This window comes from Pygocentrus nattereri, chromosome 16 (genome assembly GCF_015220715.1).
Source record: "Pygocentrus nattereri isolate fPygNat1 chromosome 16, fPygNat1.pri, whole genome shotgun sequence".
Lineage (NCBI taxonomy): Eukaryota > Metazoa > Chordata > Actinopteri > Characiformes > Serrasalmidae > Pygocentrus > Pygocentrus nattereri.
In genome coordinates, this window is record NC_051226.1 from 15885318 (window position 1) to 15903491 (window position 18174).

The following is an 18174-nucleotide window of genomic DNA, read 5'->3' on the forward strand; positions in this document are numbered from 1 at the left end:
TTACAGAGGATTACACTGATCAAAAAAACAAGGTTCTTCTGCATAATATCTGAGTGACAAGTCACAGAAGACATATTTAATATTTGTGCATTTATTTATAAAGACACAAGAATACATTTATAATGAACACAAACAGTTATAGTGAAACAGATTCAGTGTGCATACACTACCTCCTCTACTGCTAATTCAACAGACATTAGAATTAAACCTCTACCACCATTTTGATCAATATTGATTTTTACATAGACAACTTTTCTTATGTGGTAGCGTACATATAATAGAGGATTTTATCTTTTTAGTTAAGTTAAAAATCTGTATTTGGAAATGTTATACTATTTGGCTGTTATTTATCCTATAACTACAGTTTGTAATGGTAAAATATAATATATGAACATTCCTCTGTGCTCAGCATGTATATAATCTTTATGCTCTATAATGTAGATTAAAAGAAACACATTTGGTGACAAGAAATTTTACTATGAATGTAGCATAATGTAAACAGATATAGAGGACAAATAATGGTTTAGAAGAGATGTTACAATACAGTAGAACTTCTCGTATACTGAACTGTGCATATAAAATAAAACACACACACACACACACACACACACACATATATATATTTATATATATACAGAATATACACTTTGTAGAATCAGAAAAAACATGGTAAGACATTGCAATGATAAAAACAGTAATACATAATATAGAGTCTTTCAGCAGTAATGCAATTGCTGGTTTAAAATGTCACTTTTTCATTTTTGTTGTTTAAATGTAGTGAAATACAAAACCCAAAATAAACAGTAAAAATAATAGTAAAAAAAGACTGGCATAAACCTATTACACAAAATGGTTTATTATTTGAATGCACTGTGAAGATGGCCATCTCTAAAAGTAAATACACACTTTTAACAGCATGCAAAACCGTCCAGTCATTCATGTACATATACAGCGAAATGTCATCCAAATGCTATTTGTCATTTTTCACATATAACAATATACCCAACTTAAGTAAAAAAAAGAAAACATATATTTATATATAACATATCGTTAGTTATAACAAATACATACACTGCGAAAGTGACAGTGGAGGTAAAGAGAAAGAGGTCTGCATGTTCATACGTACTGCTCCTTAGGGAAGGTGTATGAGGAGATGGGGCCAGGCGGTGTGGGGTAGGTGAAGGTGCTGATCTGAGTGCCGTGTTGGGTGTAGGGGTTCTGGGGCAGAAAGGTGAGCGGTGGCTGGATAGGCGGAGAGTGCTGCTCCATGTAGTCATCTTTATTACACGCCAGACGATAACTCACATAGTCAGCTGTGTTCGGGAGCTCATCATATAACCTCCCCTGGCTCTGTGGAAAAGACACCCTGGATTACAGAGAGCTAGAATTGAATTTACAACCATTTGTCACTGTGTTTGCACACTGTGAAATTAGACCTCTGCATTTAACCCATCCGTGCAGTGAAACACCCACATACATGCGCACTAGTGAACCCACACACTAGGGGGCCAGTGAGCACACTTGCCTGGAGCAGTGGGCAGCCCTATCCACAGCACCCAGGGAGCAATTGGGGGTTAAGTGCCTTGCTCAAGGGCACTTCAGTCATGGACTGTCAGCCAAGGGGATCAAACCGGCAACTTTCCGGTCACAGGGCTGGTTCCTTAACCCCTGGCCCACGACTGCCCCCGTAGGTAGGTAGGTACACTGTATTTCCAAAAGTATTCGCTAGTCTGCCTTCACATGTATATGACCTTGAGTGACATCCCATTCTTAATCCAAAGAGTTTAATATGATATCAGCCCACCCTTTGCAGCTAAACCTTTCCACAAGGTTTAGGAGTGTGTTTATGGGAATTTTTGAACATTCTTCCAGAAGCGCATTTGTGAGGTCAGACACTGATGTTGGACAAGGCCTGGCTTGCAGCCTCCACTCTAATTCATCCCAAAGGTGTTTTATTGGGTTGAGGTCAAGACTCTGTGCAGGCAGGGTCAAGTTCTTCCACACCAAACCTGCTCATCCACGTAGTCATGTTGGAACAGGAAGGGGCCATCCTCAAACTGTTCCCACAAAGTTGGGTGTCCAAAATCTCTTGGTCTGCTGAACCATTAAGAGTTCCTTTCACTGGAACTAAAGAGCCGAGCCCAACTCCTGAAAAACAAACCCACACCATAATCCCCCCTCCACCAAACTACTATACTTTACACTTAGCACAATGCAGTCAGACAAGTATCGTTCTCCTGGCAACTGCCAAACCCAGAGTCATCCATCGGATTGCCAGATGGAGAAGCGTGATTCGTCACTTCAGAGAACTTCAGAGTCCAGAGAGCTGCTCTAGAGCCTAGCGGCGCTTTATACCACTGCATTCCACGCTTTGCATTGTGCTTGGTGATGCAGTTGCTCAGCCTTGGAAACCCATTCCATGAAGCTTTCTACACATTGTTCTTGAGCTAATCTGAAAGCCACATGAAGTTTGGAGATCTGTAGTGATTGACTCTACAGAAAATTGGCGACCTCTGCGCACTATGCGCCTCAGCATCTGCTGACCCTGCTCTGTCATTTTACATGGCCTGCCACTTCGTGGCTGAATTGCTGTCGTTCCCAATCGTTTTCACTTTGTTATAATATCACTGATAGTTGACTGTGAAATATTTAGTAGTGAGGAAATTTCATGACTGAACTTGTTGCACATGTAGCATCCTATCACGGCACCACACTGGAATTCACTGAGCTCCTGAGAGCGACCCATTCTTTCACTAATGTTTGTAGAAGCAGTCTGCAGGCCTGGGTGCTTGGTTTTATACACCTTTGGCCATGGAAGTGATTGGAACACTGGAATTCAATGACTTGGATTGGCAATATAGTGTAGGGTGGATAGATAGATAGATTTTCAGCTATAATTTGAAGGTATAAACTGGGTGTAGGAATTACAGCCACTTTCATACACAGCTCTCACATTTTAGGGGCTCATAAGCAACTGGACAAACTAATGATCATTAATTAAATTGTTATTTTTAATACTTGGTTGCAAATCCTTTGCAGTCAACTGCTTGAAGTCTGGAACTCACAAACATCACCAAGCACCAGTTTTCTTCACTGGTAATGCTCTTCAAGGTCTTCAGTTCCTGCTTGTGGTGGCATTTTACCTTCACTGGTCATTGCAGAAATTCCACTTCTTTGCCTTAAAAAAAGTCTTGTGTGGCTTCTGGTCACTATCTATCCGTACTGTGAATCATTGTCAAGTAAGCATTTTGCTTAAAATGAGCAGATATAGCCATTTACACTTCAGATTTCTTTTGGCTGTTTTTGTCAACAGTCAAATCAATAAAATATACAAGTGAAACAGTTCCATTGACAGCCATACATACCCACACCATAACACCACCTTCACCATGTTTGACAGATGAGGTGGTATGCTGCAGATCATGAGCATCTCCATACTCTTCTTTTCCCATTATTCTGGTAAAAGTTGATCTTTGTCTCATCTCTACATAAGATATTCCGGAACCGTATATGATTTTTTTGGGTTGTTTTTTGGCTCTTATTTGATCTTCCTGTGTTTGAGACTTACCAGTAGTTCACATTATGTGATAAACTCACTGTATTTACTCTGGTGAAGTCTTCTTTTGATTGTTGCCTTTGACACAGATACACCACCTCCTGGAGGGTAATCTAGATTGGACCAGTTTTGGTCAAGGCATTTTTCTTTACCAGGGGAATAATTCTTCTCTCATCCACATTGTTATCCATGGTCTTCAAGGTCTTATGATGTTTCTGAGCTCACCAGTGCATCCTTTCTTTTGAAGAAGGTACCAAAAAAGTTGATTTGGGCACACCTAATGTTTTTGCTGTCTCTCTGATGGGTTTGTTTTGATTTTTCAGCCTAAAGATGGCTAGCTTCACTGGCAGTGACAACTCTCATATTGAGTTAACAGCAACAGATTCCAAATTAAAATCTTTTATCTGCTTACTTCTAAGTGAAATAATGAGGGATCAACATACACGTGGCCATGCTGTACATTGGTGTACAATTTATCCCTAAAATTCAGTTTTGTTTCTAATTATTAGACAGTTGTATGCTATATAAGATTCTAATGTCTTCAGGTGTCTTTCTACTGCTTTTTTCACTATACTTGCGGAAACATGAGGCATTACTGTAAAACTTTGACTGTCTAGTTACCTACTATCATTTTTATGCCAAATAATTACACAGTGCTTCAGAGATTGAGCCATACATTTACCCAGTTAACAACTAGAATGATTTGGGCATTCAAGTGTAATGTAGTGCAATGTAGTCTTACCACTTTTTCCACCTCTTGTTATACCATAGCAACTTAAAATGGAGGCCAACACACTCTCAGACGTTTAAAGCTGTTTAGTCTTCTCAGTGTTGGTAGTCACTGCACAGTCTTTTAGAAAATATATTCAGAATTGGCCGTGATGCTCAATTTACTGTCTATGTACTCTAATCTACTATTTCCATGGACTGGCCATTAATTTTTACTTCATTATAGAAAGTGAGATGTTATTATTGTCATTATGGTTAATGATCAACCCTTATATGTCCTAAAGTCCTGTTCTGGCAGTAGGCCCACCAGAGCCATATCACTGACATACTTACATAGGTAAGAAGTGGAGACGTAGAATCTGAAACAGCACTGGTGACAAAACACAAACCAGGTGTGCATCCATTTAACATGAGCTTCTCACATGATGGCATAATTCAGACACCAAGCCATTAATGTTCATTCTTTGCTGTCTCACTTCTATTTGTTTTTGAATATATGTTAAACGAAGACACTGAAGCCTCACCTCATCAACCTGCTACTACAGGAAGGCAGTCATTCAGGTTATGTGATCTGCAACTACTTCAAGTTGCAACAAGAGCGTTGAAGTTGCCAAGTTGGTCTTGTCTCTTCACCAGTAGGAGGTGCTGTCTGCTCACACTCACTGAAGCCACAGGCACTTTCATATCATCACTGAAGCACCAGTGCCTCTATTCAGCTTAGTGAGCAATCTAATACATTAGTGCATCTTTTCATCAAGAAAAAAAAAAACTCACAATGACTGAGTGCTCTCTTACCTGGAAGTCATCAGCCGGTTTCTTCTTAGAAGAAGGCTTTTTGCAGCCTGGAGACGAGTTATCACTGTTGAGAAAAGAGATGAAGTAGAGAAGTCAGTACAGTATAAGGTAAAGTATAAGGTTTCAGAGGCTGTGGGGTCACTCTTAATGACCAAATTTCACAGATCAGTATACAATTTCTTTACTGTGGATAAGCAAAAAATAAACAAAACAAAAAACTGGTAAAAAGATTTTATAGTACTGTACCCTTATGACACCTGTGTTAGAATTAGATGAGCTATTTATATATTTGTTAAAAGTCATCTGATCAGTTATAGCACTTAACTACAGTATTGGACTATAGACAAAGTGTTTCTTTTAACTACTATAAGGTTGAATCCACACAGCATATTTATTTGCAGTCGATTGCATCACAACCCTCTAAGACAAAGTTACATTCATACATTCATTGTTTATTTTTCCAATGCTTCTGAAGAGGTTAGATATAATCTACTTGCATAAAGAAAGAGAAAGTTAATGGAAAATAGATTAATAAAAAAACAGTTTTCAAAACTGGAGTAAAAGATTAAAAAAATTTACACCCTTACGAAACCTGGTAAAGCACCAAAAAATAACATCATTTGCACTAGAAACTGAACATCCGAGATGTGGAGTAATGTTTAATGGACTGATGAGTCTGTTTGCAGTTGGGATTACTTGGAATGTAAGAAGCAGAAAAACCTCTAAGACTGAACTTTGAAGGGTGGAAAAATATCCATGTAATTTCTTTATATATATATATATATATATATATATACACACACACACACACACACATTTTTACCCAATTTTCCCCCCAATTTAATCGTCTCCAATTCCACCTGCTAGTTAGGACTCCCCCAATCACACGATGCTATCAACGCTAGGAGGGTGAAGGCTAGCACAGGCTTCCTCTGAGACCTGTGAAACCAGCCACCGCTTCTTTTCAAACTGCTGCTCACGCAACGTCATGGGACAGCGGAATGCGCTTGGAGGAAAGCGCCAACCGCCAGATCTGTTACATCAGCTAACAGACGTCTGCACTGAACAGCATCGCGTTGAGTGATGGGGGAGAAGGGGGGCCATCCTACCAACCAAGAAAGTGAGGCCAATTGTGCTCTCTTGGACTCCCAGCTACAGACGGCTGTAGCATCACCAGGGATCGAACTTGCGATCTCCTGATGATAGAACTGAGAACAAGTATTCTGTACAAACTAGAAGCTGTAATAAGATCATCAATACTGAAAAGTGTGATATTAAATGTATTATTTAGGCTTCTGTAAAGTTTTTGTTATATTTCGTCGCTGTCCAAAGAAAAACAAGTATCTAAAAAATGGTAACTTTAGAGAGGCAGAAAACGCCCTTAACTTATAATGGACGTTAATGTAAAGAGATTTTATTGATTTTGTGGCAGTTCCATTGGACCAATCATCATCACCAATTGCCATACAAAGGAGAACAGATGAGTTCAAATGATGCAAAAAAAAAAAAAAAAATAGCCAGAAATGGAGATAAATGTTTTTCTTTGGACAGTGACAACGTATTTACAACTATTTCTCTGATATCTGCTTTTTTGGTTCTCTGCTGTTTGTTGACTAAGAACGTAATGTCTAGTATACTGGCAATCACCCATCACCCTGAATAACTAGTACTTAATGACCATTTTGACCTGAAGTGAAATAAAGGAAGGTTGAACTCTAAATGCACTGTTATTCCACAGTAGTTTGTTCCAGTTTGTGCTACCTACGAGTCACTGTCGTTCTCAGATTGCTTGTTTCTCTGCTGTTTGTTGACCAAAAATGCAATGCCTGCTAGACTAAGGATCACGCCCAGGGCAACCACCCATCCGAGGACACCCATCACCCTCTCCGCTGCGCTCAGTGGCAGGGGGTTCTCTGTGGGGAAAACACAAATGCTCTGTGTTGGTTGACCACCTTAAACATGCACAATAAACAAACAACAATAAAATGAGAGCTGTTTCAGCATTATTATGGAAAGTAAAAATGATATTGTTAGCAAATGAAATGCCTCTGAAACATATATTTCCCTCATTATTATCTACCATACAGAGGACCGCACATGCTCTATTGTTCTGTATTGTGTTTAAGCAGACAGAACAAAGCATGCATGCACTTCCTGCTGGAATATGTGCCTTTACTTTGTGCCAACTCACCCCTGAAAATTAGGCTTGTCATGAACGGCATTCATGAGCTTTCCCTTAGGTCACAGTGTACACAGAACAACTGTGATGTCAATCCCAACCAGTGAAAGCCTGTTTCAATCACAGAGTGCTGTAATGGATTTAGAAAGACAATGCTTGGTGGCTCAGTGCTTCCACCAGGGACAAAACAATGGCTAGCCCAAATACTAAATGCCTGCAGCACAGAATATTTGTCTCAAAAAGTCTCTAATACATCTTTTTTGTTGGATCTTTATTGCTATTCACAACTCTGAATGTGAATTAGTGAATTAGAAGCATACATCCTCATTATGCGTCTCAATAGGGGTGAGCAATATGGCAAAAATACAATATCATGAACCTAGAAGACATTTTCATGGTACGCAGTATTCATCATGACATTAAGTTTTTATGAGCTCTGATAAATTGAAAAAGACAGAATACACTAGCAGTTCTACATATAAAATATACTTTTAATACACCTAAAATGAGGCTTACAGGGTTTTAATGTTTCACAAACTGCATTAAATCCAATTAAACAAGACCAGTTATGTTCTCTTAGTAATGAAACATGCACTGATGATACCCACATATGATAAATACTGCCATATTGCTCACTATTACTTCTCAATAGCATTTACAACCAGCTCAAAATGGACATCAGAAAGAAACTTCTGTACAAACAAGAGACCGTAGAAGAATACAGATGCTCTAACTTTATAAGAAAAGGAAAAACAAAACATTCCTACATTTTAATGTAACACAATGTAAGATTTAAAAGTACTTTTGCAACTTTTCTATTGGTTTACTCATCATGAAATTTGTTCGCACTGTGTTAAGGGCAGGAGGTGTTACCACATGGTGTAAAAAAACCAAACAAACAAAAACAACAACACAAAAAAACAAAACAAAAAGTTTTAATGTGACAGCGGCCATATGTTTCTTCTCTCCACATATAAATGATTATCAGGATTGCGTGGAGCTTTTTTTATTTGCAAATGAACATGTTCTTAAGCCAAAAAGCTTCACAATAACATACGCTGACTACACTCAATATGAGCACACAACACAATATATACAAAAAAAAGAAGCAGTGCATGAAGTATTAACTATCATCGAATGACATGTCAGTGGAACTACACATTATAATGACATCTATACAAAAGCCGGCTCCACATATTTTCTTTTTGCAATACTGACACAGTATTCACCACATGAATGATGCTATATAATAATGATGTCCACGTGTATTTTGTTTTTGGTTTACAAAACTCTCAAAAACACTGTATTTTGGTACAACATACATACATTGCTCTACATCTTATATTGTAACATATTCACACAACCACTTCTGCAAGAGACTGTTAATGCACAAATATGTACAGCTTTGTTCTACTGTGTTTTTGAGCAGTAAAATGACACCATATGCACAGGATGTACTTTTTGTCATTTGGTGAAACTTAACTAAAAATGAAGCAGAGCATGGACAGCATCCAGCTGAGCAAAGGAAGAAACCGCAATGAGTGTTTCATTTCATCCAACTCCGAAATGCTGATTTGATCATAAAGCTGATTGGGCTATACTATGACACTCCAAACCACAGACATTCAACCAAAGTCTTTTAGTCTTTACACTGGCTTTTCTATCTCTTTTGACATGAGTAAAAATGTAAACACTGAGGAATAACCATAATTATTCCTTTTACAATGTGCCTTTTGAACAAAGAAAAAAACCTAAGCAACCACTGAGACAAGTCAAAAATGTAACCATAAACTAACATGCATTAGACTCCAAGCACTGATACAGTACAAAACAATTTCATGTCAAAAAAAGTTTTTTAAAGAGAGAAGATGCAACCAAGCTTACAGTCATATGCAAAAGTTCAAACACTCCTGGTCAAATTACATGTTTTGTTGATTTTCTATGGGAAAATAAGTTAATACAAATTTATATAGACTTTTGGTAACAAATAGGAATATATAATTTTTTTCTGCACATTTTAATGCATGCTTTCCATTCATTTGCTGAGTTTAACATATGGGAAAAAATTCAACAAAATATAAAATTTGCCATAACCTTTGCACAGCACACATATTTTGTTTTATTTCTTCCAATTTATTAAGTTCAGCAAATAAACAGTGATTGTGCATTAAAGAAGCATATAATTAGACCAAGAGCACTGGAATCTTGGTTGTATGAACTTCTACTGTGTAGATGCAATAAATATAAAAAAAAAAATTGCTTTGCTAAAGATCAGTAATTTTTGTTATCTCTAACTGTTGTTCATGTTCACTTGATTTTAGTCTGGTGGTTCAAAACACTTTACACAAGTAGGCACTGCCTAATGACTTGGATCAGTCATTGTTTAGGCACCTAACAGTGACAATTCTCATTGCAGATACCAAATAAACCCCCCACAAAAAACATTAAATGTTCCAAATTACATTCAGCAACTTACAAACAATTGAGCTGTTTCATTAATGGAAATTTATGATAGTGTATGTAAACAAGTATACATGTAGTACAATGACATTGGAATCATATCAGTATTGTTATAATGAAGAACAATTAAAGCTGTACTGACGTCAACGACAAATTTGTTGTACTCTAAAAAATATTGAATATTTAGGCAACACTGGGCTGCAATGATAAAATGCCTACATTATATTCATTTTATTGTATTTCTAACTCTCTACAAACTGTATACAAATTGTATTTCTCTGTAATAATGTTCACTAGTTGCCTCAGGCCTTTGGACCCCACTGTATGTTTTAAATACATATATATCGGAAATAGAATTCAAATCAGTATACATATATAATTATTTGACATCAGGCCAGAATTCCTATATTGGTACAACTCTACAAAAAAATAGAACAGGTCTGAACTAATTCAGTCCTCAAAAATCTATTATGGCTTTTTAACCATACTGGATGATCATTTAAAGAGGCCCACATGCGCTGTAGCTGTTTCTAACATCTACAATACACAATGATAAAGTTTTTAACAATCTACAATACACGATGATAAATGAGCATCTGGGTCTGGAATTCCAAAAGAGCTGTTCAATTATTTTAATATAGTGAAGACTGTTTTTTAGTAGTACCTTGGCTAAGCTCCATCCCATAAATACCAAAAATACTGTCTGTTCCTGACTGTTCACTGCCTTACAAAACGCTTTTGATACAATCACATTTACTCCTAAAAGGATTGGATTTAGCACTCATGCCACTGACTGTGGCACTGACTCTAAATTCCTTTCTATTAGAAATAAATTTGTTCTCTAGTGTTCTACCCCAGTTGCCCTTGTTTTTCACATTTAGAATAATGATCTGGAACTTGGCCCAACATTACGCCTGTGTTTCTGCTGCTAAATGTATCTGAGCTTACTCTTTGACAACTTCAAGTAGAGTCAATGTCATTGTAAACTAATTCTGTTAACTGCTGAACAACAACATTTGTAACAAGACAGTGAATGATTCTGCATGGTGATTGCCATCGGCAATGTTTCTCAGCAATATCCAGAAAGGTTCTATTGTAATTGGTTTCATTCAGGAGCATGGCCACTGCATCAAAATAATGCATTTCTAGGTAGAACAGTACTAGAAAAGCTCAGAATGTTCTGCTTTATGCTTCGCAGTGACCAATCTCTGTTGTTCCTAATGAGTGCTCGGTGAGTACTCGGTCAAACATCACGAATAGCTGTGACTCATCACATATGTGGTCAGTGCTTCAGGATGGACATACGGATAAAGGTGAAGGCAAACCTAGTATTTTCTTTAGGCACAAATCAGGTTTCTAAACAGCTTTTAGTGATTCTTTAAATATTTCTTTAATCTTTCAAAGGCTGTCACTGCTACTATTAATAACAATTCTGTAACTGCTAATATAACACAGTTTTTTTTCTAAATATTCATTGCTGGGAGAGGCTTTACACATACAAGAATTATTAATGCTATATTATAATTAATACCAACTTTTATTAGAGAGATGAAATTTTCAAGAACTTGTTATATGTCTATAGCAGTGACAGAACGTTGAGAGATGTGGAAGCTGCAGTGTGAGCAGTAGCAGTGGTGGTGGTGGTGCCATAACAAATTGCTCCACATTCTTTGTAACAAACTTCTTGGTACAATATGCCAGCGATGCTTGAGGCTGGGCCTGTTTGATCTCATAACAAGAATGTTAACCATAAAAAATCTTGGGCTAATTGTGGGTGTAATAGACTTATCAGGGTGAGAATAAACTGAGCATGAAATTTCTAAATTTCAAACCAACGGACAACAAGCCATTCGTTAGCCCACGGACTTGATGTAAGTTAACATAAAGGATGTGCACAGGTGCTCTAGTACTCAGTACTCAGTTAACCACTCTAGAGGTCAGTATTCAAATACAGAATTCACTATTTAAGTATTTCTTATGTTTGATTATTGAGAAGACAGAAAATATCCAGGGCAACAATTCAGTGAACTGTGACAGTCTTGCTCGTATTTGCGAGTATGTTATAATTTACTGTTCTACAACACGAACATTAGTGTGTTGCCAAGGATGCATTGTTAAAGACGTGGCTGAGAACATAAAGACAGTCATATCTCAGCCAAGTCTTTAACAACGCATCCTTGGCAACGCACTAATGTTCAGGCATTTAGCGCCATTCAACCCCAGTCACTGAGGACTCGCTCATGTTTTGCAGTCTATTTTTCATATATTGGGAGAAATAAAAAGTGGTCAGGGTCCCCTTAATAATAAAGCAAGTTCTTCTGAATACTGCTACATTTCTGTGCAACACCAATGCTGACACCTAATAAGGTGAACCCACAGCCCTACTATTATTTTTGTCCAAAGTACTTTTTTTTGCTGTTGTTTTTTTTCCTTCCCTGTGGTTAACTGGATATCTGTTCATGAACCTCTGTGGATATACAAAAATCAAAATTAGTCAGAATTCACGTCACTATGACTGAAAATCCCCATCAAAAACCTCCATATAGGCATACTGATGTGTCGCAAGTGCAGAGAACACATTACATGCTGTAAAAATACACATCTTGCAAGTGAAATACAGTCCTGTTGGCTAACAATAGAACTGTGCATGTTAAAAGACATTAAAAGAGCACAGCCTAAAGGAATTTGGGGGCGGGTTTTAGAGGAGGTGGGGGTACTCTGGTTAGTGGTGGATTCCAAACCAAAAGTTTGTATAAGTCATCCCAAGACATTTATTCTCATTACGTGATCACGCTTTGTCCTACAAGCCTATCTGCTACCAAATGTTTCCAAATGCTGGACATTTTCTTAATAGACAGCAATATCTGCCACATTTCACTTTATCCTTGCATCACTTCAACATGCACAAGGCCTGAGATTCAAAACTGCTCTAGCTATTACTGTTATTCACTTGGCCATTAGTATTACACAATGCAAGACATGTATGTTTTGGAAAAGTAATGGCTTCTATATCCATCCTTACTAAATCTAGCTCATCATAGCTTGTGCACACTATACTTTCATTAAACTCTCACCACACTCTCATATCTAACTGATTTTAGGAACTTAGCTTTAACTACTGGGTACACAACATCTACAATATTGTACCTAGAATTACAAGCATCTGCTGTTTTTTATACACCATTGTCTGCTCCTGTAACTTGCTATGGAATGTGTATGAATGTATGGTGAATGTTTTCCTTTGTTTTTACCCAATGACCCCTTTCGTATTCTTGAACTTATTGTTGATTGTTAGCTCTCTGTATTTCTCTGAATCAGAGCTGCCTCTTTGTGTCCTTTGAAAAGGATTTCATGTTAAAGATTAAAAAGCTTACTCTGCTGTTACAAAAACAACACCATCATTATCTGATACAACATTTACAACCCATGCAAACAACAATAGCAACAGTGCAAGATTTTCACAGTAAAGAAAGTGCTTGTAAGGTCTATCCATCACCAGCTCTATTATCTACCAACAGTATGTAATCGTAATGTCCCAAAAGGAGTCTAATTTACTAAAACCTTTAGAGTCTGCCAGATGTGAAACAAGGCCCCTGGCCGGTTCAAATATTCCTCCACTGCTGATCAGAGTCCTTTATTCTGGAGTTCAATAGGTGCATTTTAACTCCGGCAATTACTGTAAGTAAATCTTACCCAAATTTGGTCAGATTTCAATTAAAGTCACCAGCAGGGGTAGAGGGAGCAGGACAGGAGTTCTGGAACAGTGCTCTAAAGGTGGTAGGTAGATGCAGGTCATTCTTCTCACACATACCACTCTTCTTTGGAGATAACAGAACCGTCCATCTGAGGAACCATATCCACAGAGATCTCCACTTCAGATCCATAGTCATAAAGATAACTCTGTTCATCATATCTGCATCTCTGACTATCCTCCACCGTGCTGTAGGCTTTCATCCTGTTGTCAGGGTAACCATGGAACTCCTGAACACTTTCACCCCCATAAACTTCTGGCTTCTTCTCATCGTTTGAGTCCTCAGTATAGTTCAAGCTCTGAGGAAAAGAGGGGCATGGAGGAAGGCTGCCAGCTTTTCCAAAACCATTTCCCAAGACCTGTTTCTTGGTACTGTAATCTCCTTTGAAAGTGCGTCTCTGGCGATGGAAGAAGACTGCCAGCAGTGTGATGGCTGCCAGGAGAACTGTGCCACACACAACAGCTCCACCAATGGCAGCGCCAGCTCGCTGCTGCTCCTGAGACATGTCATGGGAGAAGCTAGAGAATTCTGGATTGGGAGAGATGGAAGGGGACAGGATATAAACATCCCACTGACAGGCTCATGACCCACAGTAGGGATGGGACAGTGTAAAAATTGATATCAATGACCAAAATTATCTCAATTTTAGGGATGTCCCTCTCTGATCTGGGGGTTCATAATAGGAGCTCATTCAGGCACATTTTAATTGATTGAGTGTTGTCTATATTACACCCAATCAAATTCTGATACTTTGTTTCTTGTTTATGATCTATTTACCCAACTAAGCTAAAATGTAAAGTGTGAGTGAATGGCTATTACACTTTTAATCCTTTCTGCCACTTTCATGCATGATCATTACTCAGCATTAAACATACTACAGAAGTGTGATTAAAAGGACTGGTTTCATGAAAAATCTAATTTACACTATTTTTAGATGTATGTTAATGAACTGAGATGTTTGGTTTCCAAATTTTGCTTTTTTAACTTTACGCTACAACTATGATGCTAATGTTGCTAATAACTGAAGTCAATAGTCACCTAAATCTTTTCTGTAAACACATCCTCAAAACTCCTTTCAACCTTTAAGATAAGATAAGATAATCCTTTATTAGTCCCACAGCGGGGAAATTCACAACAGCGGGGAAATTCACAACTTTTAGACCTAAGTGCTGCCAAATTCTGACTCCTTGTTGCCAGCACATCATATGGATAGCACAGTTTATATTTGTGATTTCTGTTTTTTCATTAATAACTGTTACACTCTTGAATGTTCAAACTGAAGATACACGTTTAGAAATGGAAAAACAGAAATCGCGAATGAATCAAACTGTGAAACATGCAGAAGTAAAAGGGAGTTGGAATTCCGCACAACATCTGTTATTGAAAATAGCTGCCTGCTGCATTTGGCTACACAGTGAAGCTTTGTTAATTCTTCGAATTTACAGGAAGTCACACTGTGCATTAAAACAGTGGTCCTCAAATTCCAGACTTTTGCTCCAACCTAACTTGTTTAAGGAACTCCAACTTTTTAGAGATAGAGCAGAACCATGCAATGAAACCCAGTTTGAGAACAACTGCCCTAAACCACATCAAGTCTGTGTGACCTCAATGAAAACCTGGATACGGTTTGAAGGAGGTTTTGAGAATTTATTAACAGAAAAGATTTTAATGACTATAAAAACTATTAACAATGCCGTTAAAGATTTGAATGACTATTAGTGTGTTACCAATGTTAGCTAATCTAAAGTAGCAAAATGTGAACACCAAACATGACTTTGATTAATTGGGGTAAGGAAAATTGCATTGAAAAAATCTACCAGTTTAGTGTGTCACATTATGCCCAAATATTAATATTTTACATTAACTGCCATCCTAGCACATTTTAACTAAATTGTGCGGCTGTATTATGAAAATACTTTTAAGACTAGGTTCGGTATCGGCCAATACTCAGCATTAAATAATTCACATAAGATTAGGGTAAAAAAAAAAAAAAGCAAAGTACAGCACTGGGACATCCCTTGCATGCTTTGTATGGAAATTGTAGCTTTTTGCTTCCGCTGTGACTTTTTAAAACAATGCTAATCACACAAATCGAAATTGTTTCAATTTGAAATGGTATGATTGGTATCATTGGATTTTACGCAATTGTAGATTCTTAAAACCAGTAACTGTCCCATCACTACCCCAGAGTTAAATCAGATTCAGGAAATTAAAAAAGATCATAAAGGAGGGAAATGAGAGGACTGTAGTAATTCTACCAGGCATCTAACTAAAACACTCTTACTCAAAAGAGCAGCAGACAGGTGGCAACAAGCATCATTCCAGATATTCTAAACATTCCAGTTTCGGCAGAGCACATGCAGCATTTCCACCAAGCAAGGACATAACCATGACATCGTGCAAACGGCATTTCAGCTTCAAAAACACGACAAGACAGATCACGTCAAGCAAATACAGCAAATCATGCAATACAGAGGAAGCAGAAAAGAATGACAAGCAGTTCCAGAAAAAATGGACAGAAAGCACCAGCACTAAATACTAGTTTTTGAATAATCCACAGGTGATGTTTCAGAGGCAGTCCACTTTAAACAGGATACAGTTTAGTAAAAAGGGTCAACTTAACAGCATTTCACATATATAGGAATAGGCATGCCAAGCAGCTGGGCACATGGATTTTCCAGTGAAAATACCAGCACTTACCTGATACAGTGACTTCTACTGATGCTGAGCCTGTTCCAATGCTGTTGGTGGCATCACAGACATATGTGCCTGCTATCTCATAAGTTACAGGACCTTTGAAGATCAATGTATCATCACGGAGCTCCACTGAATTTGGCATGGAGCCATTCAGACTATGAGAGGGAAAAAAGTTTTTTTTCTGTTACATTAAGTTAACCACTTAAAGTATGGCCTTTTTAGCTACGTAAACAGAAATCTAACTAATCTCTGCTTAAAGAAAGAATTCATTACAAAAGTGCCTTTCAGTATTGTGCAAAATGTTTACATAAATTTTTAGGCTCTCTAAATCTGTTAGAAAAATGCTCAGCCTTTTTAAGGCCTTTTTTATCTAGATCTCAAAAACAAATTAATAGTGTCAAGAGCTGAAGTACATAAAAATCACCTATTCTCTGTTGCATCACTCACACGCTCCAGATTGCCTCTAGAAGCAACATTTGCACAAGACTTGTACATCAGGAGCTTCATGAAATGGGCTTCATGGCTGACCAACTTCACACAAGCCGAAGGTAACTACAGAGCGTTTTAACAATGCCAGTGTTGTAACAATGCCAAACAATGGAGTGTTGTAAAGCATGCCACCACTAGACTCTGGAGCAGTGCTAGTGTGGAGTGATTAATTACATTTCACTATCTTCCAGTCTGATGGACGAATCTGGGTTTGGTGGACACCAGGAAAACGCTACCTACAAGAATGAATAGTGCCAACAGTAAAGTCTGGTAGAGGAGGGATGATGGCCTGGTCTGTTTTTCAGGATTTGGGCTTAGCCCCTTAGTTCCAGTGAAATGTAGTGTTAATACTTCAGCCAACATTTTAGACAATTATATGCTTTCAAGTTTGTGGCAACAGTTTGGGGAAGGCCCTTTCCTGTTCCAGCATGACTATGTCCCTGTGCTGTGTTTGGTGTAGAGGAACTCCAGTGGCCTGCAAAGAGTCCTGATGTCAACTCCAGTGAACAACTCTGAGGTAACTGGAACACTGATTGCAAGCTAGGCCCTGTCATCCAACATCAGTGAATGACCTCACAAACGCTCTTCTGCCTAAATGGGCAAAAATTCTCCCCAGACACACTCCAAAATCTTGTGGAAAGCCTTCCCAGAAAAGGCTCTTATAGCCACGAAGTGGTGTTCAACTCCAAATTAATGCCCATGGCTTTCGAATGAGATGTCTAACAAGATCATATAGATGTAATGGTCTGGTGTCCAAATGATTTTGACCATACAGTATATTTTCCTTTCTTATACAGGTAAAAATATATATATATAAAAAAAACTACTCACGATGATGCAGATTTGTTAGGACAGTAGCATTACTGCATCACATATTCTCCTTTACACAACACTGGGAGTCTGAAAAATCATCCATTGTCAAGCATTGCATGATGGCAGAGTGGCAGAGTGGCAGAGTAGCAATGTCACTCATTCTCACATGACAGACTGAGGGTTTGACCTCGGCCCAGCTTGAATATAAGACACAGCTCCTAACGCTACATTCAATTTAGTTATGTCACTGTCGTGCTGTGAATGTGTAATGTATAATGTAATTTAATCCATTTTGTCATCACAACCCTTAACCCTATTTTTATTGCAGAAACTCATTTCATGATGATAATAAAAATGTGATTTATTGTGCGGCCCTAATCAGTACTTCCACTACATTAATACCATTCCAGTTGGCGTCCTTCTAAATACATTCTAAGATTGCCAAGTGTGTTATTCAAAAGCCAGAGGTCAATTCAAAGATATAGACATATTAATCCAATCTGCATGATTTTGCTAAGTGATTCAGTCTTGTTCACTCTTTTCCGTATACTTACTATCTCCACTGAAACAAAGAGATGGCGGGGTTAGCATCAGCGAGGCAGGTGAGCTGAACGTTGTCTCGGTTTATGTACCAGTTTCCATCAAAGCCCTCAATGATGACCTCTGGCTCATCTGTGGACAGAAGACAAATTAGAGCATTATGG

At 38.0% G+C, this 18174-nt stretch overlaps 1 protein-coding gene across 3 annotated transcripts in view; it reads right to left on the minus strand.

Moving 5' to 3' along the window:
- Positions 1-75: 75 nt before the first annotated feature.
- Positions 76-18174, minus strand: part of nectin1a (nectin cell adhesion molecule 1a) — a 43249-nt gene continuing 25150 nt past the window's right edge. For 2 of the 3 annotated variants that reach the window (XM_037546259.1, XM_017718936.2), the window contains exons 5-7: positions 18025-18142; positions 16172-16323; positions 7979-13999 (exon numbers count right to left, since the gene is read on the minus strand). In XM_037546259.1, the coding sequence (XP_037402156.1) occupies positions 13521-13999; positions 16172-16323; positions 18025-18142 (749 nt within the window). In that variant the 3' untranslated portion in view covers positions 7979-13520. Of the gene's footprint in view, positions 1351-5080; positions 5145-6845; positions 6994-7978; positions 14000-16171; positions 16324-18024; positions 18143-18174 lie in introns of those variants that run through there. The other variant, XM_017718937.2, reaches the window with a different exon arrangement.